The sequence below is a fragment of the Pogona vitticeps genome, chromosome 2, assembly GCF_051106095.1.
Source record: "Pogona vitticeps strain Pit_001003342236 chromosome 2, PviZW2.1, whole genome shotgun sequence".
Classification (NCBI taxonomy): Eukaryota; Metazoa; Chordata; class Lepidosauria; order Squamata; family Agamidae; genus Pogona; species Pogona vitticeps.
This window is the reverse complement of record NC_135784.1, coordinates 186,440,143-186,465,553: the sequence shown is the minus strand read 5'-3', so window position 1 is coordinate 186,465,553 and position 25,411 is coordinate 186,440,143. Positions and strand designations below refer to the sequence as shown.

Here is a 25,411-nt window from a genome sequence, read left to right as displayed (position 1 = left end):
CTTCGAGGGTAATTGGACCAAGGGCAACGCCTCCCTTGATGATCTTAATGCCCATGCAGGCTCATAGAGGGAGCTGTGGTCTTTTAGATAGCTTGGATTCAAGCTTTATAGGTTAAAACCAGCCCTTTGAATTGTGCCCTGAAACGAATCGGCAGCCAGTGGAGCTGGTGTAACAGGGATGTTCCGTCTTCCATGTAATCAGCCCCAGTTAACAATCTGGCTGCTGCATTTTGGACCCTTTGGAAAGTGTTTCCGAACACTTTCCAAAGGCAACCCCACACAGAGCGCGTTACAGTCATCCATTTGAGATGTAACTAGGGCATGTGTCACCATGACCAGATCAAACCTCTCAAGAAATGGGTGCAGCCGGCGCTCTAGTTTTACCTTGACAAAAGTGCTCCTGACCACCATCGAAACCTGGACATCCAGGTTTACAGACAAATCCAGGAGCGCCCCAAGCTGCTCACTCGTGTTTTCAGAGGGAGAGTAACCCCATCCGGCACAGGCTGCATCCCTTTTCCTTGCTCTGCCTTTCGACTGACCAGGAGCACCTCTGTCTCGTCTGAATTAAGTTTCAGATTACTGTATTTGCCCTCATCCAGGCCATTACACCAGACACTGACTTAGAACCTAAAGAGCTTCCTTGGATTTAGATGGAATAGAGAGATAGAGTTGAGTGTCATCCACATAATAGTAACACCAAACCCCAAAACTCTGGACAACCTCTCCCAGTGGTTTCATCTTAAACAGCATAGGAGACAAAACAGAACCCTGAGGGATCCTGCAGGGCCAGTGGCCAGGGTGTCAAACAGGAGTCCCCCAGCACCACCCTTTGGGTTCTTGCCTCCAGGAAGGACTGGGTCCTTTGCAAAACAGGGCCTCCCAGTCCCATCCCAGAGAGATGGCCCAGAAGGATACCATAGTTTATGCTATTGAAAGCTGCTGAGAGGGTAGCGGAACAAACAGGGACACACTCCCCCTGTCCATTTCCCAGCGTAGGTCATCCAATCAAGACGACCAAATTAGTCTACGTCCCATAACCAGACCCAAAGCCAGATTGAAATGGATCTAGATAATCCATTTCACCCAGAAGCTCCACCTCTGGAGCTAAGAAGCCGCAACCTGCTCCTTGTCCCAGAATTAGAGATGAGCTGGTAATTATCCAGTACTGTGGGGTCCAGGGAGTTTTTTCCTTTGAAAAAAATTAGTGGTCTTACTACTGCCTTCTTGAAGCAAGCTGGGATCCTATCCTGCTGCAAGGAGGGATTCATTACCCCTTGAACCCACTCAGCCTGTCCCTCTCTTGCAGCTTTTATAAGCCACGATGGGCAACGGTCCAGGAGACAAGTGGTAGCTTTCACTGCTCTAAGGATCCTGTCCATACTATCAGGCTGCAGAAATGGAAACTTTTCCATAAACACAGGACAAACACTCAAACAACTTGAGTATTTCACAGGTTTCCGGTTTCTCTTGTTAATGTTGTAATCTCACCTATCTGGAATTGGGAATGTATTATTGCTGTTCTTGTTTGCTTTGGTTTTGTTTGATTTTTTTAAAATCAGCTAACAACAAATATGTGTTTTGATGGGGAAACAGTAATTCTTTCAGTCTTTGTCTAGTAGTATCTCAACAAGGCACATAATCTCAGGGTGGTACACTTGTTCCAGTGCTGACGATCTTGATGAATCACACAATCCTGATGCAATTGTGGCAGAGTTCTTCCTTGTTGTGTCAGCACGCAACCATCTTGTGTGTCTTGCAGTTTTAGGTATTGAGAGTGAGGTTCGTTCAGATGGGCATTTGCCCCACTTTCTGGTGCATTGTGGGGACTGATTAATTCACTCTTATTTTCTGGCAACAATGCAACATTATCACTACCATTCACAAACTGACACACAAAGGAAAATCCTAGAACTTACTCCTTTTTTCATCAGTTAACCACTTTTTCTTGTTGTTTAGTCATTAGGTTGCATCTGATTCTTCGTGACCCCATGGACCAGAGCACGCCAGGCCCTCCTATCTTCCAATGCCTCCCAGAGTTTGGTCAAATTCATGTTGGTAGCTTGGATGACACTGTGCAGCCATTTCATCCTCTCTCGTCCCCTTCTCCTCTTGCTCTCATACTTTCCCAACATCAGGGTCTTTTCCAGGGAGTCCTCTCTTCTCATGAGATGGCCAAAGTATTGGAGCCTCAGCTTCAGGATCTGTCCTTCCAGGGAGCACTCAGGGTTGATTTCCTTCAAAATGGATAGGTTTGTTCTCTTTGCAGTCCAGGGGACTCTCAAGAGTCTCCTCCAACACCACGATTCAAAAGCATCAATTCTTTGGCAGTCAGCCTTCTTTATAGTCCAGCTCTCACTTCCATACATCGCTACTGGAAAAACCATAGCTTTGACTGTGCTGACCTTTATCGGCAAGGTGATGTTTCTGCTTTTTAAGATGCTGTCTAGGTTCGTTATTGCTTTCCCCCCAAGAAGCAGGTGTCTTTTAATTTCGTGGCTGCTGTCACCATCTGCAGTGATCATGGAGCCCAAGAAAGTAAAATCTGTCACTGCCTCCATGTCTTCCCCTTCTATTTGCCAGGAGGCGATGGGGCCACTTTTTACCCAATCCCAAATCTATCATCAGAGCTCCTGTAGACCACCTTGACTGCTATCACTGGTGTTGTCAGCATTTCATGCTGCCCTTTGCTATGAAAAGTGTGGCATCCTTTTTCCTGCTGGTGACAATATTGTTCATCAATATCAGGGAATTTCTTGGTTTTTTTGAATCATGGATACAGAAGCACAATAGGGTTACTGGGATAAGACAGAAGCAAGAACAGCTTAGATGTAGCTGTAGCCCCTCTGCGCCAAAATAATTTGAAGGGCTGTTTGGGACTTAATGAAATAGTGAAGCAAACGTGTGAATAGGCAAAACACATGCAATGAAGAACACCATTTACCCTCTCAGGTAAATGAATGTTGGCATGCCTGCTCCACAGAATGCAGACTAGAAAGCTGTGTTCCAGTTTGGAAACCCTTTCCTTGAGTTAGGCAAGCTGAGGAAGAAAATGTATTCGCGAAGGCTTTCATGGCCGGGATCTAATGATTGTTGTGGGTTTTTCGGGCTCTTTGGCCGTGTTCTGAAGGTTGTTCAACCTTCAGAACACGACCAAAGAGCCCGAAAAACCCACAACAACCACTGAGGAAGAAAAGGTGTATTGGACCGAAAAAAGCTCTACAGACATGTGTGCATGTTTTCCAAAAGATGCCTCTTTGCCTTTTGAAGTAAAAAAAGAAAAAAGAAAGGAGGAGGTTGGCATTACTGAAGAATGTCACTGGAAGCAATATCAAAATCATTCCTATCCTGTGAAAGAAAGACAGTGAAGAAAGTCAGGGACAAAATTCAACTCATTTGACATTTGGCAGTGGAGTGTGGCTTTTCATTGATTCCTTTCACCCTTTTTTCCAGCAAACATCTTACTGTGGACTAGAGATACAGGAACTGTGCTTTCCTTCCACGTCCTTCAGTGGGCTTAAAGAAGAGATGCTCCAGACAACAAGCACTGTCCTTCTTTCCTTCTTGTTGCTTTACCTGAGGAATGTGGTCTTTGCCTTTCATAAGGCAGCTTGAACGTATTGCCACCTTGTGCGCCACTCCCAGCCACTCCCTCCCCAGTGAAATGCAGTAGCCAGCGGGCAGGCAGCTGGAGCATTCACTCAAAGGCACACCTGGATGAAAGGCGTTTCAGCAAGGTAAGACCTCAGCACTTCAGGGAAAAGAATGAAGAAGATGCCTCAGGAAGGAAGGGAACAAAAAGCATAGGCATATAAGCAAGCTTAGGGTAACAACTGAAGTAGTCGCTGAATCTTGAGAGCAGTATGATAATGGAACCAATTACCTCAAGAGGTGGCGAGTGCTCCAAAGGCTGGAGGCATTGAAGAGAAATTTAGAGAATCATCTGTCAGAACTGCTTTGATTTGGATTCCTGCATTGAGCAGGGGTGTAGACTCCATGGTTTTATAAGCTCTTTCCAACTCAATTAGTATGTTACTCTAGATTAGTGTGATTCACACTGTCCTCTTATATGTCACCATTTACTGATAATGTAGGTGACAAGAAATTATATGTAGGCAAGTGAGCTGTGGGGTTACTAGTAGAAGATGGGCCAAGTAGAGCATTCCTCTCTATCAGTTCCTGGTATTTCTGTGCTGGGTGAGCAGGACTTCTGTGCATTCACTGAAACCAAGCTGGCAAAATGTTTTTGCTGCTACGAGAAGCTGGTGAAGGAAAGGATGGAGGATTCTGCTTACGAAAATAAAGTAGGCCATTTTTTAAAAAATCATCTGAGCTTTTAAAAATGAGGTTACTGCTATCAATATGCATAATGATTCACTGGCTCCTGGCTTTAAGAAACTTATAATCTAAAACTCTACCCTGGGAAAGGCTATAAAGGAAGGAGAGTAAAATTGAGGTAAGGATATTCCAAGATTCTGTTGGGGAGCAAAGCCTATTCCTTTCATCCATTCAATTGTTTGTTGTTGTTTCTCCTGTTCTTCAGTGTGTGCCTGGTTGGAGTGCAAATTGTGGTGCCCCAAAAAGACAGGGCATCATAGCTTCAGCTTGGCAGGCATGACAGAATTGTGACATTTGGGTTGTATGGAAGAAAATATGAGATGGGGCCACCACAAGGTAGAAGTAGTTGGGGACCATGAAGATAAGAGTGTGGTGTGTGGTATGGTTTTTGATAATATAAAGGGCCTAGTATTATGTGAGCAGAGAAGAGTCGGCAACAGATGGCCAGCTCTGCCAGTGTATACGCAAAGAAGAGATTCCACCTGGGGAAACACACCTAGAAGCAGTGTGCGCTCTCGCTCTCTCAGCTGAAGACAGGAACAGATCTTGGGACTTTGCCAGTTCTAATCTGTTCTCTATCATTAGATAAATTACTAAAGAAGATAACGCTTTCCAGGATCAGAACCTAGAAGAATGTTAAGGGCACAGGCTGATAGCAATGTTGTCAGGGCTGGGAGGCAAAAATTCTAACAAGGGGTGAAATATCTTTTTCAATCAAATGGCTCAATTTGGGGGTATTGGCAGAACAAGACGGTTTGCCTTCTGGCACATTGATTGATTGATTGATTGATTGATTGATTGATTGATTGATTGATTGATTGATTGCCCCATATTTCCCTCAGTGATCTGAAGGTGGTTGACATGGCTGTTCACTGTCCTACTGTATGGTTGCTCAAGTTGAGTGTGTGACCCTCGTTAGCCCACCCAGTGATTTTCATGGGCAAGTAGATATTTGAACCCAGCTCACTAGGGGCACTTCTAGCCCACACTGTTATCAAGTGCTTTGCTAACAGGTAATCACAATCATCCAAACCTTAAAGTAAAGAGCCTGTTTTTCTAGTCAGAGATGGGACTTGGAAGCAAAGTAAATGAGATGCTCAATATGTCTTTAGCAATCACCTCAGGATGGTTTTGTTAAAACAGCGATATCATCAGAAATAGAGTACATGGGGGGATTTTTTTTTTTTTACTGAGAATGGGACAGGAAAGTGAAAGGTTTTACTGGCCTTGTCAACATGTTGCAGTGCTGATGGTTTTTGTTTTGTTTTGTTTTCCTAATTAAAACAACAATAGCATGTGGCAGAATTGTTAAATACACACTTTGGCCCAAAGATAGCAACTTCTTTAAAGAGCAAAGCCAATTAAATACCATGTGAGTGGACGGGGAAATAAATCCTTCAAAACGAAGTATCTACCCTATATCAATCAGGGAGTTATTTACTCCTATCAAGAGCTTCTGTTTTTTTCCCTTGTTGCTTAATTGTGTCTGTGTGTTCTGTGCCATCAACTCGAAACCAACTTATAAGAGATACTTAAGGAGTGGTTTTACCAGTTCCACTCTCTCAGTGAGTTTCAATGGCTGAGCGGGGATTTGAACCCTGTTCTCCAGAGTCTTAGTATATCACTCTATCCACTTCACCACATTGGTAATGTGTTTAATTAGCTCAAGGCCAATCAGCTCTTTTGTAATGATCACAAAACAGTTTTCTACTTGTAGCCGCTTTCTGCACTACATCCTCCCGAAGAGTTTCTCTCTCTCTCTCTCTCTCTCCCTCTCTCCTTCTTCCTGTTAAACTGGTTTTGCTTTTCCATAGGATTTGGAAAGTTTTGTAGTTCTCTCTTAGAAAGGAGGGCTCTAAAGAAAGCTCTGGTGACCTCAGCCGAAAGACAAACCTGAAGCTGCTCCTTGGTCAGAAATGGGGTCAGAGAGGGAAGCCGACATTTGCCCTTATGGGCACATCATCCCACCTCCAATGCTTCAGCAGTGATACCTGACTTCAGAATCTAACTTGTTCCACAATCAAGAAATGGGAACCTACCTGACTAAATCCACCTGAAAGAATATGATGAGAGATGGGCACAAACCAGAAAAACTGGTGGTTTGTGATGATTTATGGTTTGAGGCTACCCAGGAACCACGAACAATCATGACCACCTCCAAAAAATGAACTGGTTTGCAGTTCGTGTTTTGGGGAGTTTGTCCCAGTGGCCTGGTCCTGCCACCACTGCCTGCTCTGCTGCCGGCACAGGCCATCGATGCCATCTTCAGAGGCAGCGGCAGTATTCGTCCATCTACATGTTGTGTTGGAAAGGTAGCAAAGACGGGTCTGCAGATTCTCAGGTGAAGCTGATCAGATAATGAGACAGTACAGTATTAGGTTTCACTGGAGTTGGAAAAACAACAGTCTTATTTTCCATGAAAAGAATACATACCTTCACTATAACGCTCCCAGAAATCTCCACATCATGTGGATAGCTCATAGGCTCCTTTGTCAGTGGAAACTGAGGGTAAATAGGTAGTCTTTATGTTGATAAGGCTGATGCTGGATTAGGTCAAGAAAGTCAGTGGAAGCTAGACTGGGTCCCAAACCACTATCAGCTGGTGGCATTAAGATCTGTATTCATCAACGGAGTACTGTACATGAATTAACAGAATATCTTCTCTTAATAAAAGATAAATTGGTATTTTAAACAGCGTATCCTCAAAACAAAGTATCATCTCCTAGCCAAAGATAGATAGGTACTCTCTTTTCTTGAAATTAATTGGAGCCACTTTGGATTAAACAGATTGTATATACTTTGTATAAATCATATATATTTCATAGACTCATAGAATCAGAATAATTGAGTTGCAAGGGGCCTATAAGACCCACTTCAAAGCAGATCTGAGGGATAGTTGTCCATTTTTTTTCTTGAATCTCCAGTACTAGAGTGCTCACCACCTCCCAAAGTAATTGGTTCCCTTCTACTACTCTTACAGTCGATATGTTTTTCCTTTTATACATCCTAAATCTGGCTTCCTGTACCTTGAGCCCATTCTTACGTGTCCTGCACTCTGGGATGATCAATGACAGATCTTGCCCTTCCTCTGTACGACTACCTTTCAAGTACAGTATTTGAAAAGTGCTCTCATATCTCCCTTCAGTCTTCATTTCTCAAGGCTAAACTTGCCCAGTTCTTTCAATCTTTACTCATAGGACTTGGTTTTCAGCTCCCTAAATCGTCCTTGTTGCCCTCCTCTGAACTTACACTACTTTGCTGGCATACAGTACTTTTTAAAGTGTGGTGTCCGGAATTGGACGCAGTACTCGTCTAGATGAGGCTTAACCATTGCTGAATAGAGGGGAACTAACACCTCATGGGATTTGGAGACTATACTTCTGTTAATGAATCCTAAAATAACATTTGCCTTTTTTGCAGCCACATTACACTGTTGGCTCGTTTCCAGAGCAATAGGGAACAGAAAACACATACCTTGAAAATGTCACCTGTTCAGAACCGAGTAATATGTACCCACCAGTGAACTAAATTTTATCAGTCACAGTTCTGAGGATCTCCACCAGTTCCATGGGCTGCCTTAATCATGTTCATACATGCTATTGAGAAAAGGTGTTAAAGCCATGAAAGCGCCCAGACACCCTTTTCTCTCTTCCCAATCATACTTTCCAGCTCATTGCTATCAACCAACTCCAGGTCCCATGTGTACCTGCTTTTCCTCCCACTCTTTGTCCCGAACCAACACACTTTTGAGAGGTTGATTATTTGGTATAGACTTTCCTTTAGCCATCTCATAATGCTATTTTTTTCTTTCAGATCAGTTTCTTCTCTCTAAAAAGACACAGGGGCAGCAGAAACTCTGATTTTGCAGTTCTTTTCACAAGACCATACTGAGAGATGGTCAATTCACATGATACTTTAACCTATTTTGTTCAAGTGCCTTCGGCTTCCTGTGTTCTTGGGTCAAGGCTTCAGAGAACAAGAAAGGCGGAGCTTGCAGGATGTATGCAGATGATGCCTTATTGGTCCAAGATGTTTCATGTCTATCAGTTCTTCTCAGGAATAAGTAAGATGTTTTTTTTACTGGCCCAATACAGTTTCTACAACATCTCAAAGTAGCTTCCAGAAGAGCTCAGACGATTATGCCTTGGGAAGAGACAATAGACCTGAAACACCTTGGGACAATAAGCCATCCAATTTGCATCTCTGGAATAGCCTCTTCATTTCACTTATCAGCAGTGGATTGCAACAGCCAGCATGTGTCTTTATGACAGGAATCTTACTGCCACTCCCTCATGTCACCCATATGTTCTAAGGTTCACCATACCTGCAGACAGGTGCTAGGAATAGGACCAAATCGCAGCTGATGCACTGCTGTCATTGAGCCTCCAGTTGGCAAAGCCTCTTCCTTGAGGGGGTGGAAGTTCAAGAAACTCAGGCTTCTCTGCCTAGCCCTCTTGGCTGATCTCTCAGACAGAAGGATGGGGCAGAGATGTCGGCACTCTAACATAAAACTAATAGCATGAAATAGCACGATTTTTGGGGTGGTGGTTATGATATCATTCCTGTGATCCCACTTTGTGTAGAAAAATTATGAAAAAGATGGTTATTTTGACATACTTTTATCTTTGAAAGCACCCCGTTCAGTACCCTTTCCAGTTTCTTTGTTGGATTTGACTGTTTGCCCTGTTGTGCAATACACTTTCTGCAGACGTAAATCGTTGTGTTCTGCACACTGTTGGCCTGGCAGCAAAGTGATTCAGCCCCTGTGCTCTCCGTCTTGCAATGTGTTTCTCTTGGCATGCAATCTTGTGTACTTTTGATTCTTGAGTTAATTAAAATCCTATACTTCAACATGGATTGGAGGAACATATTGATTCCCAGGAACGTGTTCCAAATTTGTGCCAGCGCCAGCTCTTTTCAACATATAAAGTTTCACTGACTCACGGAAACAGAACAATCAGTACTGCAACTCCATTAGTAAACTCTCCTCCTCTTCTTTCCCCTTCATACCCCTCAGTTCCATGCATGTTTCCATGCTTTGTGCTGGGATATCCCCACCAAAGTCGCAACCGCATGGAAATCTCTCTGTAGAGGAAGATTCCCTGTATTGACGTAGCTTCATGCTCTGCCAACGCACAGGGATTTAAGAACAATTTCTTTCTCACCCTGATGGTGGGACAGTATTGTGAGAGGTCTTAGAGCTGGACTTTCTGGAGTTGTCTGGTAGTGAGGTAAAGAGGATTTGAGTACAACGTACTGTTAGGCTCTTTAGATGCTATCCTACCAAGTCTGCAGCAACAGTGGAGAATCTTTGTGCCTCCAGGTTCTTGGGACTTCATGTTCTCAGAAGATCCAACCAGCATAGTCAGTGGTAAGGGATTGTGACAGTTGTAATCCAAAACATTTGGAGAGCCAAAGGTTCCCCTTCCACCATGAAAATTTGGTCTGTAGTAAGTCACTACAATAAATTTCTTCATGCATATTTACATAACTGAGGTTTCATTTACTCATACCTTCAGGCGTAGGAACTCCTTGCCTTTTATCAGCATATGTCATTCTCTTGCATGCGTAAACCCCTGTGTTACCTTTTCCTGGTTTAGTCACTCGTCTTCTGTATAGTTTTCTTTTTCATTGAGGAAATGCTTGGCTGACAGTTGGCAGTCAGTTGCGGCTTGTCTTACGTACGCGAAATATCTTTGAAGATTAGGTTAGGGATGAGAGCAAGAAAAAAGTTGGGGGAAAAAAACCTAGAAATCCCAGTGGTGGAAGAAAAAAGTATCGATTACTGGGTGGGAGGGAGAAAGAACTAATTCATATCGACTTGTATATCAAGTAATCAACAGCTAAGCCAGATCTTCTAAGGAATTCTGAGGAAGGATCTTTTTAAACATAGGTAAACTAAAATCTGATCAGTTTGGGGAGAAGGAATAAAAATATTCCTGTGAACTAATGTGTATCTGACCATCCCAATCCTGGAGGATTTCCCACATGATTAATCCATGCAGTCACCCCCTTTGCTGAGGTCAAAGTAAAGGCCATTGATTCTGATGCCAGCACCTGAGTTCTCTCTTCAGAAGATGGGGTACAATGTTTGATTCAGTTTGATCTTTTAAATAAGGGATATGATTACAAGGTGGAAAAATACAAATGAATCTGTTGTGAAGTTGCACCCGGGAAGCTGAGTTTCCCTAGTGAATTTGCTTCAGCTGACCACACAGGAATCAGCAGAGAGATGGGAGGAAATTGGTAGTCAGCTTTATTTGCAGCCTGTTCAGGTAGCTCTGCTATAGCCATCCAGATTTGCAGGAAGCATGGCTACATCAAAGCTACCTTTTTTGTTGTTGTTTAGTTGCTTAGTTATGTCCGACCCTTTGTGACCCCATGGACCAGAGCATGCCAGGCCCTCCTGTCTTTCTCTGCCTCCCAGAATTTGGTCAAATTCATGTTGGTAGCCTCGATGACACTGTCCAGCCATCTCATCCTCTGTCGTCCCCTTCTCCTCTTGCCTTCACTTTCCCAACATCAGGGTCTTTTCCAGGGAGTCTTCTCTTCTCATGAGATGGCCAAAGTACTGGAGCCTCAGCTTCAGGATTTGTCCTTCCAATGAGCACTCAGGCTTGATTTCTTTCAAAATGCACAGGTTTGTTCTCCTTGCAGTCCAGGGGACTCTCAAGAGCCTCCTCCAGCACCACAGTTCAATTCCTTAACAGATTGCAAATTTCTCCCCTCTTTCGGCTCCTCAGTCCCAAACCCCCCTTTTGATTTCCTGGGTGCCCTAGCTTGGAAGCGCCTAGCATAAAAAAAGAAAGAAAGTAGTCAACAGTAGGGGAAAAAGAAAACAAGCAGACCCAGGCACCAGGCTTTGGGAGGAAAGGATTCAAACAGCAGCCAGTTTCCTATCTGAATGAGCGCCCTGCCCTGTCTTGCTACTGCTGTAGCTGGATGGAATGGCTTGAAGTAGAAGAACTACAAAACCCTCCCTAGAAAGATCTGAAACTTTTTATGGATTGGGACAAGCAGCCACATCTGAGCCAATGTGAATAAATTCACTACAAAAAAACCCTAGGAGCCTCAACAGCAGAGAAAAAATATTGGCCATGGGGGCGGGGGAGAGGGGGAAGACTGTGGACCAATTCACACTGACTGGTATGTCATGTAGTCAATGGAAAATAGTACAAACCTGACCATCCCAATCTCAGAGTGTTGTTTGCCAATGTAGTTGCCCCCTTACTCTAAATGCATATTTCTCTCTCAACCCAAAATGTAGCAGGAGGAGTAATCTTATAGGGGAAGGAGGTTCTGCCTTATTCTGTTTAGCTCCTTCTTTTGCTATTTGGGATTGTGTCTTCCCTAGAGTTCCCTCTGGCACCTAAAAGAAGCAGCTAGGTCAAGCATGACCAAAGGGAAGTGTCCAGATGTTGCTGAACAGGTAACTAAGATACTTCATCTTTCTCTGTGCTAGTTGGGATTGCTGAGGTTGCAGTCCAAACAGCATCTGGACTGTTGTAATTTGACCATGCAAAATCTAAGTTTGAGTCAGTTAAGAATGGAGGAAGCCAAGATGTGATTGGACATCTGGGGATGCCAGAATCACTTCTGCTTTCCTACAGTCAGGTTCTGACACAGCCATTAAGGGGGCAACTTAGTATTCTTCATCCTTCCTCATCCTGGCCAGTCTTGTCACAAAGTGTAAGGGTGAAGAACATGAGGAAACCTGCGATGGGAGTGTTCTGGTCCTCCACTTCTAGTCCTGCTTCTTATCTTTCTGTTCCAGGATCCTGGGGTTGCTGCCACCAGCCATTCTACCGTAAGCCTTTATTTTATCATCGGAACAGAAAAGGGCTGCAGCACGATAATCAGGCTTTAAATGTAATCATGTTCCACTACAAATTAGACAAACAGTGATAAAGTAAACAATGATAAAACAATCAAGGAAGTGGAAAATTACACTAACACATGGTACCTTTTTAACTTCCCAGAATAGTAGCCTGCCTTCACCCACATTTTTAGTACCTTAAGGTGTGTCCTTGTTACCTTCTTTATTTAAAAAAATAAAATCTAAATTACTTTCATGACGATGAGTAGTGGATGAGTTCTTTTGGTTGCAAGATGTTATGGTCAACAGGTGAGTAAACACATAAAATTAGTATACCTTATGTACCTTTTTATATGATGGATATGAATAACCTCTGACTTATGTGCCATGCCTGAAACTGTGTAGAAGGCTAAAAAGGTGGTAGGCCCTGCACATATGCCCCACATCAAAGCCTCTCCCCACCAGTCATGAAAGGCCTTTGCATGAGGTCTGCAGTGGAGACCACAAGCATGTTAGGCTTAATGCCCCGTATAGTACTTGCAGGATGGTGGGACTCTACCTTCTCAGGGCTTGTGGCCAGCCAAAGCTGAACAGGCTAACAGTCCCCACTTCAGAACTGCAATTGAGACTTCATGCAAAAGTCTCGATGGCTTCCAAGTGGAGAGGGGAGATAAGGTTGGGGTTTTTAATGTGTCCCCATGTGGCAACCAGGCTCTATCTAGATTTGGGCTATAATGCTTGAACGGAGCTACAGCACTGTTCCTCAAACTAGAGGCACGCCTTCCCCGTGTGTGTGTTGTGCACCCGTAAGTCACATGTGATTTAGGGTGGCTATAATAGGGTTTCCCAGATATGTGAGATACTTAGGGAGTGGTTTTACACCCAAACTGTGCACCTGCGGTTTCAGGGGGAGTGTAACCCCATCCAGCACAGGTAGTATCCAAGTGAGCAGGGATGTGAACCCTTATCTCCTGAGTCTAAGTGCACACTGAGAGACATGAAGGCATTCTGGGGAGGCATCAGGAGATGGAGGGAAAGATGTGTAGAGGGAGGGGGAGACAAGGGACATTGGTGGCCCTAACCACCCACTGCTCATACACATAAACAGGCAACACCCACTGCCAGTGTCTCCAGAGGAGATTTCAAAACAGAACCACCCCCACAAACCCATCCGTCTCTATCACACTGAACAGGGGAGGAAGGTGCTCCAAGGAGTGGGATGTGTAGGGCAATGCGGACACACGCAGAGAAGACAGTGCAGGCATGAGCTAATGGCTGCTGCCTGCTGTTGCCTGCCATTGAGGGATATAAACTGCAATTGAGGGATATAAACTTATCAAAAAGAACAGGGAGAATAAAAAGGGAGGTGGAGTTGCAGTATATGTCAAAAATACACACATTCCTGCACGGAAGTACAGGAGGAGGAGATTGGCTGACCCATCAAGAGCATCGGGATCAATCTAGTTGGGTCAAAAAACAAAAGGAACTTGGTAGTTGGCGTGTACTACCGACTGCCTAATCAAAGAAAGGAAGCAGATGAAACTTTTGGAAAAGAAATTGCAGGCCCCTTCCAACTGCACTTTTCTATGATTCTATGTGCCCATCAGAAGATCAAGTTCTTCAAGTACGATCTGTTAAATCCTGAAGCTGCTCCTGAATGGGATTTGAGGCACTTGAGGAAACTTGGAGGTTTGTGCTAAGGCAAGTCTTCTATGGAATTCTGAAGGAGAATGTGTAAAAATGGGTAAAATAAGATCTGGTCTGTTTGGGGAGCAGGAATAAATATGAAATATCAAAATGTAGTTGTTGTTTATGTGGTATGGTTATATTTCACCTCTCCCTTCACTGAGCTTAAGAAGTACACATGGCTCTACTCCTGCACACTTTATCTTCACCACAAGCCTGTGAGGTAGGGGAACCAGGAGACAGAATCAGGATTCCAAATTATCTTAAGAGATTAAAGAACTGGGCCAGTACAAACAAATGAATGTAAAGTGCCACACTTAGGCATGAAAAATCAGATACACGAATACAAGATAGGTAAAAGCTCACTCAAGAGTAGTACAACTGAAAAGGATCTATGGGTTTCAGTAGATCAGAAACTAAATATGAACCAGCAGTGTGAGCTGGCAGCAAAAAAAGCTAATGCTATACTAGGGTATATTAAGAGAAATAGAGAGTCCAGAATAAATGAAGTTATACTGCTGCTCTATTCTCCTTCGGTCAGACCTCACCTGGAGTACTGTATTCATTTCTGGGCCTCCCAGTTTAAGAAGAATATTTAAAAGCTGGAATGTATCCAGGGGAAGGTTACCAAGATAGTAAGAGGTTTGGAAACCAAAGCACTATGAGGAAAAGTTGGGAGAACTTGCAATGTTTAACCCGGAGAGGAGAAAACTCAGAGGTAATATGATAGCTGTCTTCAAGTATTTGAAGACCAGTCTCATGTGAATGATGGAGCAGGCTTGTTTTTTTCCTATAAAGAGGATAGGGTCAGAAGTAATGGATTCATGTTACAAATTTCAACTAAACATTAGGAAGAACTTCCAAACAGTGAATGGGTGATTACTTTAAAGAAACAATGCAAGAAATGCTCTGGGATTGTGAAGGTCAAATTCATATTAATTTTTGTTGATTCCACGATGTACACATCAATGAGAATAAGCCTGGAATTCTCCCTTGCCCCTGATCTGTACTTTTTAACTACATTTTTGGCAATAGAATGTGGTGTGGTTTCTTGAACTGATGCAGTTTCATGGCTGAAAAGGCAACCAGAAGCTGGCACTCCCAGCTTCGTAGTTCAAGGAGGTGGCGGAGAAAGAAGCAAATGAACACTCACATGGGTGTCAGTTTCCCTCAAGCACTCTCCTTGTGTATTTCTTAAAAAAGCTTGTGCCAGCATTATTGAGAGAGAGGGAGAGAGAGAGAGAGAGAGAGAGAGAGAAATGAGGGGGAAATTATAAATTCTTGTTTGCAAAGACCAGCTGATGGAAGTCCATTTGCTTTGTCCAAACAGACAGGAACTCGGAAAGAGAAAGGTGGAAATCAGCAATCAGTCCTTGTTTGCATCTTATTAAGATAGCTCTGCTGTAGCTGTGCCTCCTGCAAATCTGAACAGCTATGGCAGAAGTGCCTTAACAAACTGCTAATTTCCTCCTTTCTCTTTCTTCTGACTCATGTACAGTCAGCTAAAGCAAATTTGTCAAAGGCAACCCAACTTCCAGGGTACAGAGTCAAAGGAGATCAATTTTCATTTTTCCTGCTGTGTAGTCACATCTTGAGAGCCATTCAACAATGGAACCAACTGCCTGGGGAGGGTGGTGTAAACTCATTGCTGGAGGTTTTTAAGCATAGGTTGGATAGCCAAACAGTCAGGGATGCTTTAAGGTGCCAATTTCTGGTAGGGAGTTGGACTTGAGGTCCCTTCCAGCTCTACAGTTCTGTGATTCTACTGGTTCTATGAAACCAAATGAAAGAATTCACCTAGTGGCTCAACAAGGTCTCAAACCTGGATCAAGGTCAGTTAACTCACTGACTCATTGCATCATGGAAGAGGTTTTAATTTCTGAGAAGCTGATCTTGATGGATTTAGCTGGAGTCATTAATGTATTCATTTTTTTAAACCTTGCTTTTTTTATTTCACAGTGAATGCCCGAAGGTAATTAGGCAAATCAGGGTAAAAACAGGAGCAGCTCTATCCAGAAAAAGGGCTCCAGACATTTGCGGCTTTGAGGACCTGCCGTGGCCTAACAAAGCTTTCTGAGGAATTTGAAGTTTGCTCTCTCTTTTGAACTACCTACGTTAATCCCAAATAACAGAAACAGAGGTATGTAAAACGAAACCAAAATCTAGAATCTGCAGGAAGGCAATGCTTTTTAGACCAACTGAAATACAATTAAAATTCTAGCAAACCCCAAATCTTACATAGTAGGGCCACATAAGTCATAATTAACTTGATGAATGATGATGAGTAGTAGTATTGCATTACTGCTTGTCCTAACTGCATATGGGTGGCAGGATATATATAAGAAAACAGTCACGCATTAATAGTGAATAAATATTTGTGATAACTTGCCACTTTTCTTTATCAGCTAATTTATTAATTCCCACATTTGTGTTTGCATATCAGTTGTCCTTCATGTAGGAGTAAACTTTTTTTAAATTTATGACATGGAAAAAGAAAGGTTACTTACCTGTAACCATGGTTCTTCGAGTGGACCTCTGTGAATTCACACATATGGGTTTAGTCTGCGCCTGCGCTGACATTCTCGGAGCATTCCAGAGCTAAAAGTAACAATTTTATGGTATGATCCCCCATGAGGCACAAGCTCCTCCCACCCAAGATTCCCCTCAGTTCCTGCAATTTGTCCGCCGGGCACGAGAGTTATACAACAATAAGATACCCGTGACGGACAGAGGGGAGGATGGGCGGGTAGTGTGAATTCACAGAGGTCCACTCGAAGAACCATGGTTACAGGTAAGTAACCTTTCTTTCTTCTTCGTGGCCTCTGTGAATACACACATATGGGTGACTGGCAAGCTTACTTATTGGCAGGTGGGACGTCACGGTAGGAAGGATGCCAACACATTTCTGCCAAATCCAGTGTTACTGCGTGTACCTACATGTAGCCAGTAGTGCCCCACAAAGGTAGATGGCATGCATCATATTGCTGCACGGTAATGTCAAGAATCTCGATTCTACTCTGGATGCAGCCAAGGTAGACAGCACTCCATGGAGCGAGGCTAAAGCTGATTAGACGGTGACTCGTCTGACCACTGGTAAGCCATAGATACAGTGTGGACCATCGATCTAGAGATGGATAGGATGAAACTGGACTTTCGAAATTAAAAGAATGAAAGCATAAAAAGAGCCTGTCATCTGTTTAGAAGCTCTGGCAGTGTCCAGACAAAATGCTGGTGAGCGTCTTACATAATTATTGTGGAGCATGTGCTCTAGAGGAGATGATGGTGATCTGAAGAATGATGGTAAGATGAAGCACAGATAAACATGAAAACTAGTCGAAGAGGTCAAAAATGAGACATTAAGGTAGGAAGTCACTTTATCAGGAAAATTGAATAAAAGGTGGATCGAATCACAATCCAGCTATTTCCCATGTTCCCTTGGCAGATATGACAGCCACTAGGAAGGCTGTTCAAGGTAAGTAATTTTGCATTTGAAGAGAAAATGGGCTCGAATGGCGGGCACATGAGTGAATTTAGAATGATCTATAGACCATTGAGGAACAATGCGTTTATGTGGAGGACAGGTGGTACTGAGTCCTGTGAAAAGATGTTTGACCCTAGAATGAGACAAAAGTCCTACGTACCAGAATCATCTGGTTAATGGGCAGCAGTAGCAGATATATAACATTTTAAAGCATAAATAGAAAGCCAAGTAGGCAACAGTTTCAAAGAAAGTTGGTAAGGTAGTTCTTTGTTTCATTATATTTAATAAAGATTTCATTTATTTACAAATCGACACCGAGTTTATGGTTTTCGAGCTCGATCGAGCACTGATGCCAAAGTGGGAGTATTTTCCAGGTTGGCAAGTTCATGGCCAATAGATGCGGATGGTAGACCATCCTTCCCTCCAAAGATAGGAGGTAAGTCACCAAAGGGAACTCACATGTGCCTGTCTATATCAATCTGAGACAGGCGAACTAGAACTACCTTGGTCATCAAAGAGGTATTTGGATCATGTTTGATTAGGAATTATGGTGATGGAAAATCCATAGAATAAAAGGTATCGGAGGGAAGAGTTATGGCAGATTCCCTGTCCACTGCCATATGAAAATGTCCCCGACAGTGTTTCCATCCGCACCTGCACAGGAGCAATAAAACCTGTAGTCAGCGTACGGACCCCAGTGAATACATCGAAGGTCAGTACTTCCCAACGGTGACAGAACCGAACTTGCAGTTACTTGGATTAGGGATCCCCTACTTGGTCAAACAGCAAAAGATACCACTATTGGAGTGGTTCGAGGCTGAGTCTGCATTGCTTTATCACTGAAGCCGTGGAGGTCATAAATCTGGGGAGATGTTTGCTAGTATTTTTTTTTTAAGAAAAATATACGCCATAGTACTAGTACAGGTAGATGTCCATATTTTGCAGGGGAAGGTTATTATCAAACTGATGCCCTGTACCATCTGAAAGACCTTGCAGATGTTGAAAAATCAAATGGTAGTGAAACCTTAGGAATTACTGATTAGATAATAGTGTTGAGGGTGGAATCTGAAACCTACGGTAGAATACACATGAAAAGATTTCTGAGACCAAGGACGGGACGGATGCCTCTGTCCTTTCTATGTATATAATAGCACAGAAGTAGAAGCCATTGCATAAGCCAGATGTAGGAACTTGGAATATGGCATGTTTGTTCAGGAGGCAGAGGTCTCTTCCTGGAGGATATAGACAAAAGAATAAATCTAACGTTACTCAAAGAGGAACAAAGACAATTATATAATGTAACCTTGAGAGATGTGGTGACATTTTTTATGAACCGAAATGTCTGGGAGGCTGAAACTCCAGATATAGTTGAATGGACTATGGGTAGAACCGAAAGAAGGACGAAAGGGCTGTTGGCCCGTATATAATTTAGCTGTTTTCCTATTCTGTGTAAAAAAAATTTCTAGTGTCACCAGTCTAAGACTGAAGAGACTGGTACCATGTAATGGAAGACATTCAATTCTGTCCTTTGCCTTCTTGATGAGCCAGTGGATCCTGACTAGGCGAGCCTTCTATAGATACTAAGGATGCGACAGCAGCTGAAGCTCTTTGCGTGTCTAGCAGCAATCCTGTGTTGCTTGGCTAGAGTCATGGTCTCAGAGTGAGAATTTCTAAGCTGTTTTAATGGATTCCAAGTGAGGTAGAATCTTAGACCATAATTGCTCTAGGTAGGCGCCTATCGTGATTGATAGTTGGCCACATGGAGCAGAAGTGATTGAAGTGTAAGTGCTCAGCTAAGTGATGGCCGGGTCTGGAAAAGGTGGTTCCTACATTCCCAATCAACTGGATGCGGTGAACCGAGAAGTGACCTGTGCAAATGAAAAGAAGCACACTGAAGGTGACAGAGGATGATAATGGATCACATCATATTGGATGGAGATTTGTTCAAGGAGTGAGATCCGAGCTTATGCCCAGAATTGGCAGTCAATTCGAAGCCGGGACCGGTCGTGCTTGATCATAATGGGCCTCGACACAAGATGGATTGGAATTTGGAAAGCATCTTTTCCTGCCGAAGTGTAGATATGGTAGAGAAAAAACAAGAACAAAAATCTTCTCCATGTTGAGGTCGATCCTAATGGATTCAACATAAATCGAAGATCGTGGCAAAGCTGGTAGCTATAATAGGAATGAGTCAAACAGATTGATTAGTCAACAACAGAGAAGTAAAAAGACCGCTCAGTTTTGCAGTCCTATCTGCAGTTCTGCCGGTCAAGGCACTGCCTCCCACATGTCTAGGGGCGGCGGCTGGTAACTTTGGGGTTGAGGCTTTTAATGTTCCCGGAATGCTGTAGGCGGATGGGAACATCTTCAGGCTCTTGCAGATGTTACAGCGCAATGACTGTGTCGCCTTCTAGAGCCTGAGCAAGTTATAAAGAATAACACCTTTTTTTTCTGGCTAAAAAGCCATACACCAACAAATGGCAGGTCCTAACCTGTCAGTTGCTTAGACACTGGTTTTCAGGCATATTGAGCAGCAGTGCAGTCGTGATGCACCTGCAACAGTGCCTCCTAGTGATGTGGGAGGCCTGAATTGTAAGGGTGCATAGGAGCTACCCACAGGGTTGGCACCACCAAACTCCGTAAGTGGTGATGATAATCCCTCATGGCAGAGGAGTAAATGGCTACATGGCACCCTAAAACAAGTAACAATGCCAATTAAAGAACTCCTCATCTGTTAACAGTAAAAGAGTGCGACCATCTGCGACAACCAAGAGGGGTATAGGAAGATTGGTTGGAAACTCTTCCACCACCACCCCTGTGACTCATGTAAGTCCCAATCCTGAATAAGGAAAACCCTCCTGATGAACAGGGGAGAAGACTGACCTAGCACGAGCCTGACCAAGCACAGGCTCAACAGTCATAGAACGGAGAAGGCCGAATGGATTAACAGCAGGTTCGGTCAAAGCTGCGAACATTGTGCTACCGAGTTCGAGGGAGCACTACACCTGTGAAGCCTATGTGGAGGCATAAAGCACTCCATAGCCCATGGCTCAGAACGATGCCAGGTAGAGCGGGGTGGTGATGGTGGCCGAGAGCTCATAGCTCCTATCCCAAACAAAAGGGACTGGTCCTATGCAACCTTGTCAGCGTGACAGGACCTACCTGAGGAAAATTCTTCAGACTTACCTGACAGCGGGAGGGTTCTCGGGTGGACCCTTGTGAGTCCTTTCCTTATGAGCCTATGCGGGCACTGGCAGCTGAGACAGGGCCGCAGGCTACTTTGTGAGCCAGCCCATTGATAAAGAGGGCTGTTTTGTGCTAAATTAGCAGCCACCTGCAGGTGCTACCCCAGGCAGGAATATCACCGACTAGCAGGGCTAGTGGTGGGAGTTGCAGCCCCCCCTTCCAGAGGCAAACTAGGGCTGTCAAATGCTGCCAGAAAGCTTTCGCCTCAGCACTTGGTTTTGGAAATAGCAGCCACGTGAACAAGGCCTCTGATAAATCAGGCCCAATAAACCAAACACCCAAGGGCTTTACCCCAGACAGGCAAAGCACTGACATGCAGGGTTAGCCGCAGGAGCTGAAGGGGCCCATTGTATCCCCAAAGGGAAAACCCAAGCCTTACCATATGTTGCTGGCACATCTACAGCCTCGGTGTGCAGTTCCCTCCAGAAGTCGCAGCTACATGAGCAGGCGCACGAAGGAGGGTTGGTGTGCAGCACTCACACACAGAGGCGCTTCCCATGTCAGGAGGAATCACTGACAGTCAGGGAAGGTGACCGGGGCAACAGGAGGCCCTTCTTCTCTAAGGGACAGGGCGACAGAGCCCTAACTCCTGCGGGGTCAAATCAGTTGTATGAACAAGCCCCTTGAAACAATCATCCATCGATGATTCACCAGTCTCTCTCATGGTTGCTCAGAGAGAGGGTGTGGTGAGCCATGCCTCCTTTTCACTCTCTTCTCCTCATGAGATAGAGAGACTTAAGCTCCAACTCAGGAACGTCAAATGCCCGCCCTCATGTAGGGCTAAAAGGGCCATGGCCGGACTGGACGGTAGCGCAGTCACTGAATGGCCAGTTGGAGCAGAGAGGCTATCAGGCGATCCGAAGTCTGTGCAGGTAGAGCTGGCACGTCGTCTCCTCAGAGGCAAATTTTCTAGCCTCTGGCGAGGATTCCTCTGTTGATGTAGACTTAGATTTTAAGGACTCCTTGGTATTGTCGGGTTCCCTACTGCGGCCTGCACCTATCTGGGTAAGATGTAGCTTACTCAGGCAGAAAATCATTAATGTGCCTGAGAGTCAAAATGAGTAGGCCGAAAAAGGCGGGAAAGGAGAAAGAAGCAAACAGTTGAAGTGTGTGTGTGGGGGGGAGGGGGGTAAGCCAAGTAGCTGGCAAGCAAAAAAGAAAACAACTCACGGGGGATCATAGATTAGATAATTGAGAAGGGAAAGAATCCAATTTAGAGGGAATTGATCAATAAGCTAAGGGGAAAAACCCCTGTGGAAATAGCTCTATGCTCTGTAGAACTTTACAGCACGGCGGAAAAAAGGAACTCAGGGGAATCTTGGGTGGGAGGAGCTTGTGCCTCATGGGGGATCATACCATAAAATTGTTACTTTTAGCTCTGGAATGCTCCGAGAATGTCAGCGCAGGCGCAGACTAAACCCATACTGTATGTTTGAATTCACAGAGGCCACGAAGAAGAACTATTTGTTAGTTTTAATTCTAAAAAATTAATACCGTTTTGTGTTTATTTTTAATATTACCAAATTTAAAATTGAGGGAGGAGTCAATACTGATGGGAAAGGAGAGGTGTGAATGAAAATTCCAGCTTTTAAAACTACATCTTTTTTCTCTAGGAACAAATAGCTGAGGATAACACTGGGAATTTGCTTTACCTGAAACCTCCAGCAGGCTCTATTAAAGAAAAGAAGCTTTGACGTGCCATGAAAATGCCAGCATGCCCAACGCAGGCTTTCCCTACTTTGTTGTTGTCCTTCATTCTCTGCTATATGTTTCTACTCCTACTTGTTGCTAAAACCAAAAGGGACGATTCTGAGACTTTTCCGCTGGAAATGACAGACATAACCTGGAACTCACAGTCTGGAAAGCAACTTCACCATGTCTCTAAATTTGAGTGGGAAGCTGTGCTGAAGAAAAAGGATGCAGGCAGTTCCTCTAGTCTGCAGCCTTTATCGCCACCAGCAGCCACAAGGCACCCCTTAGAAGTTCCCTATTCTGGAGGTTATAAATTCCTTCTCAATGAACCGGATAAGTGTCAGGAGAAGACCCCTTTCCTGGTCTTGATAGTGATAACTCAACCCCAAGATGTCGCCAGAAGGCAAGTCATTCGGCAGACCTGGGGGAACGAGAGCTCGGTTCCCGGTGTCTCTATCCTCCGCCTCTTTTTGACTGGTGTCCACCCACAGTTTGTGTCCCCACTCCAACGCCTTTTGGAAGAGGAGAGTTCCATCTACAGAGATATTATCCAGCAGGACTTTCTGGACACCTACAATAATCTGACCCTGAAAACTCTGATGGGCATGGAATGGGTGAGCACGTTCTGTCCTAATGCATCCTATGTGATGAAGGCAGATACTGACATCTTTCTCAACGTGGGCTACATGGTATCACAGCTGCTACAGCCCCACTTACCCCCCAAGAAAGACTATATGACAGGATACATCTACCGGAACACAAAACCGCTGCGTAGCAAGGCTTACAAATGGTACGTTCCGCCGGAGGTGTATCCCAATGATACCTATCCGCCCTACTGTGGAGGCCCCGGTTATGTCCTTTCTGGAGATCTGGCCGAGAAAATCTACCGAGTGGCTCAGACCATCAAGGTCATCAACATGGAAGACTCTTTCATGGGAATCTGCCTATACGAACTTGGCATTAGTGTGACAGACAGTCCCTGGGGTCTCTTCAATGTGTATAAAATTGATTACGAGAAGTGCCGATTCTCTAGGGTCGTGGTTGTGCATCATTACGGGCCGGAGGAGCTCTTGCGGATTTGGCCTAGCTTTCAGGATCAAAATCAAACTTGCAAGAGTGAAAGCTGACACGATGAATCTGGCATGCCAAGCTCTTGCAGGCGAGCGAGATGCAAACCAAACATGTTCATGGGTGCATTTATGATGGACAGATTTAAATTATGAAATTTGTACCTACAAATAGAAGAAAAAGGTGAAGGACAGCTCTGTGATTGTGAAAGTGGTACAAGGTTTCTCAGGTCAAACTCTCAAATTGGCATTTCCTGAATAAGTAGCGTTTGTACATCTACTTCTTATTATTCTCACTGGTATCTTCCCCATAAAGGTCTCGGGCGCTGTTCTTTAGCAACTTTTCAGATCTGTTCTGAACTGCAGCTTTACATTGGATCAAAGGTGTGTTGAGTCCTGTTGTATTGTTTATCTGTGGGAGGTGGTGCTCAGAAATCTCATATAGCCTCATGGCGCAGTGGTTAAACCGCTGTACTGCAGCCAAAACTGTGCTCATGACCTGGGGTTCAATCCCAGGTAGCCAGCTCAAGGTTGACTCAGCCTTCTATCCTTCCGAGGTCAGCAAAATGACTACTCAGCTTGCTTGGGGGAGGGGGGCAATGTATAGTTTGCATAATTTTGTAAACTGCCCAGAGAGTGCTTTAAGTGCTATGGGGCAGTATCACGCTTTGCTTCGTTTTATAGACCAAAAACAAACAAACAAACCCAAATCTTGAATAGAGACAATGGTTCACCATTTTATTTAGCCTCACATTCATGTGCTTATTTTCTTCATGGCTCTTTACATCTACACCTTTCAAGCAGCATACCCAAACCATCTAAACCCAATTAAACCAATATGCTGCATCTACATAGCCACAGAGTAAAATGTGTGGTGAGTTAATTAACAGTACAAACCCTTCCACAAATGGATGAGTCTTCAACTCATGTCTAAAACAACAATTGTCAGTGCTTGACTAATCCGGGAGGAAATGTTACTACAAACGTTGGGCGCCTCCAAACTCAATGACCTGCTTCTAACTGGGAAGTGGATCTCAGCAGTATTTGGCATCAGCAAGAGGACCTCCCAAAGGGGACCTCAAAGACTGGATGGGCCTCCAACAAAAAGGTCAGTCTCTTAGGTTTCCCAGCACCACTCTCTGGAACTGAGAGTGCATTACAGTCTCCCAGCACCCATCCTATTGAGGTAATCCAGGACGGTAACATGCCAGAAGCCACCAAGAATGAACAAGACCAACAGGGTCCCTATTAGTAACCCTGTAAGAAACATCAGAGCAGCCAAGGCTGGTTCCACCATGTCTAGCTCAGTTTCTCTCTCTCTCTCTTTCTCCTCTCTTGGCCTGTGGCCCTGGGCAAAGTGGAGGTGGAAATAGCCATTGTGGCAAGTAGGCATGGGGTGGGGATGGACATGCTCCCCTGCCTCAGATAGCAGAAAAGCTCATACTAGACTCTAAATAACACTTGGCTAGGCTATTACTGTATTTTTGCAATAGCAAACCATTGGGAATCTGAAATATATGATAGGTCTCTTTTGCTGATGTTGATCCAGACCGTTTATTGTTTAGCTAATACTATCTTCATTGGTATCGCAATTTTAGTGGTAACTTTATTGCCTATTATTTATTGTCTATTTACCTTCACTGCAGGTAGCTGTATTGTTTAAGGATTTCCTGTTTAATGTTTGTGATCCTTGATAACTCTTTTATTATAGATATGTAGTTATGTTCTAATTTATTTTAATGATTATTAATATGATTTGTGGATGTATAATTTGTCCCATTGTCCATTTCCCACCATGCACTTGCTGCTTATAATTAATTTAACCAAGAACTGACTTGAGTTTCTGGTAAATGGTTGTATTTTTCTTACTCCTCCTCTTCTCTCTGTGGGCCACCTTGCTTTGGAAATCAGTTGTAAATCAGTCCATCATTCCACTGTCTTCAGCAGCTCATTACATCTTACCCATAAAGAGGGGCAAAAGAACAATGAGCCAAGAGCTAGGGCCATAACTAGAGCCGAGCAAGCACAGTTTTGCTTCAGAGTTCTAGGTTTAGAAGGCACACTTTTTCCTCACACTTCTGGAAT

General features: G+C 44.0%; 1 protein-coding gene across 1 annotated transcript in view; it reads left to right on the top strand.

Annotated features, from left to right (window-relative positions):
* LOC110077942 (beta-1,3-galactosyltransferase 2) overlaps positions 1-25,194 on the top strand; it is a 33,323-nt gene extending 8,129 nt beyond the window's left edge. The window contains exons 2-4 of the mRNA XM_020791544.3: positions 3,454-3,737; positions 15,800-15,980; positions 22,181-25,194. Of these exons, the coding sequence (XP_020647203.2) occupies positions 22,268-23,386 (1,119 nt within the window). The 5' untranslated portion in view covers positions 3,454-3,737; positions 15,800-15,980; positions 22,181-22,267 and the 3' untranslated portion in view covers positions 23,387-25,194. The remainder of the gene's footprint in view (positions 1-3,453; positions 3,738-15,799; positions 15,981-22,180) is intronic.
* Positions 25,195-25,411: the final 217 nt, after the last annotated feature.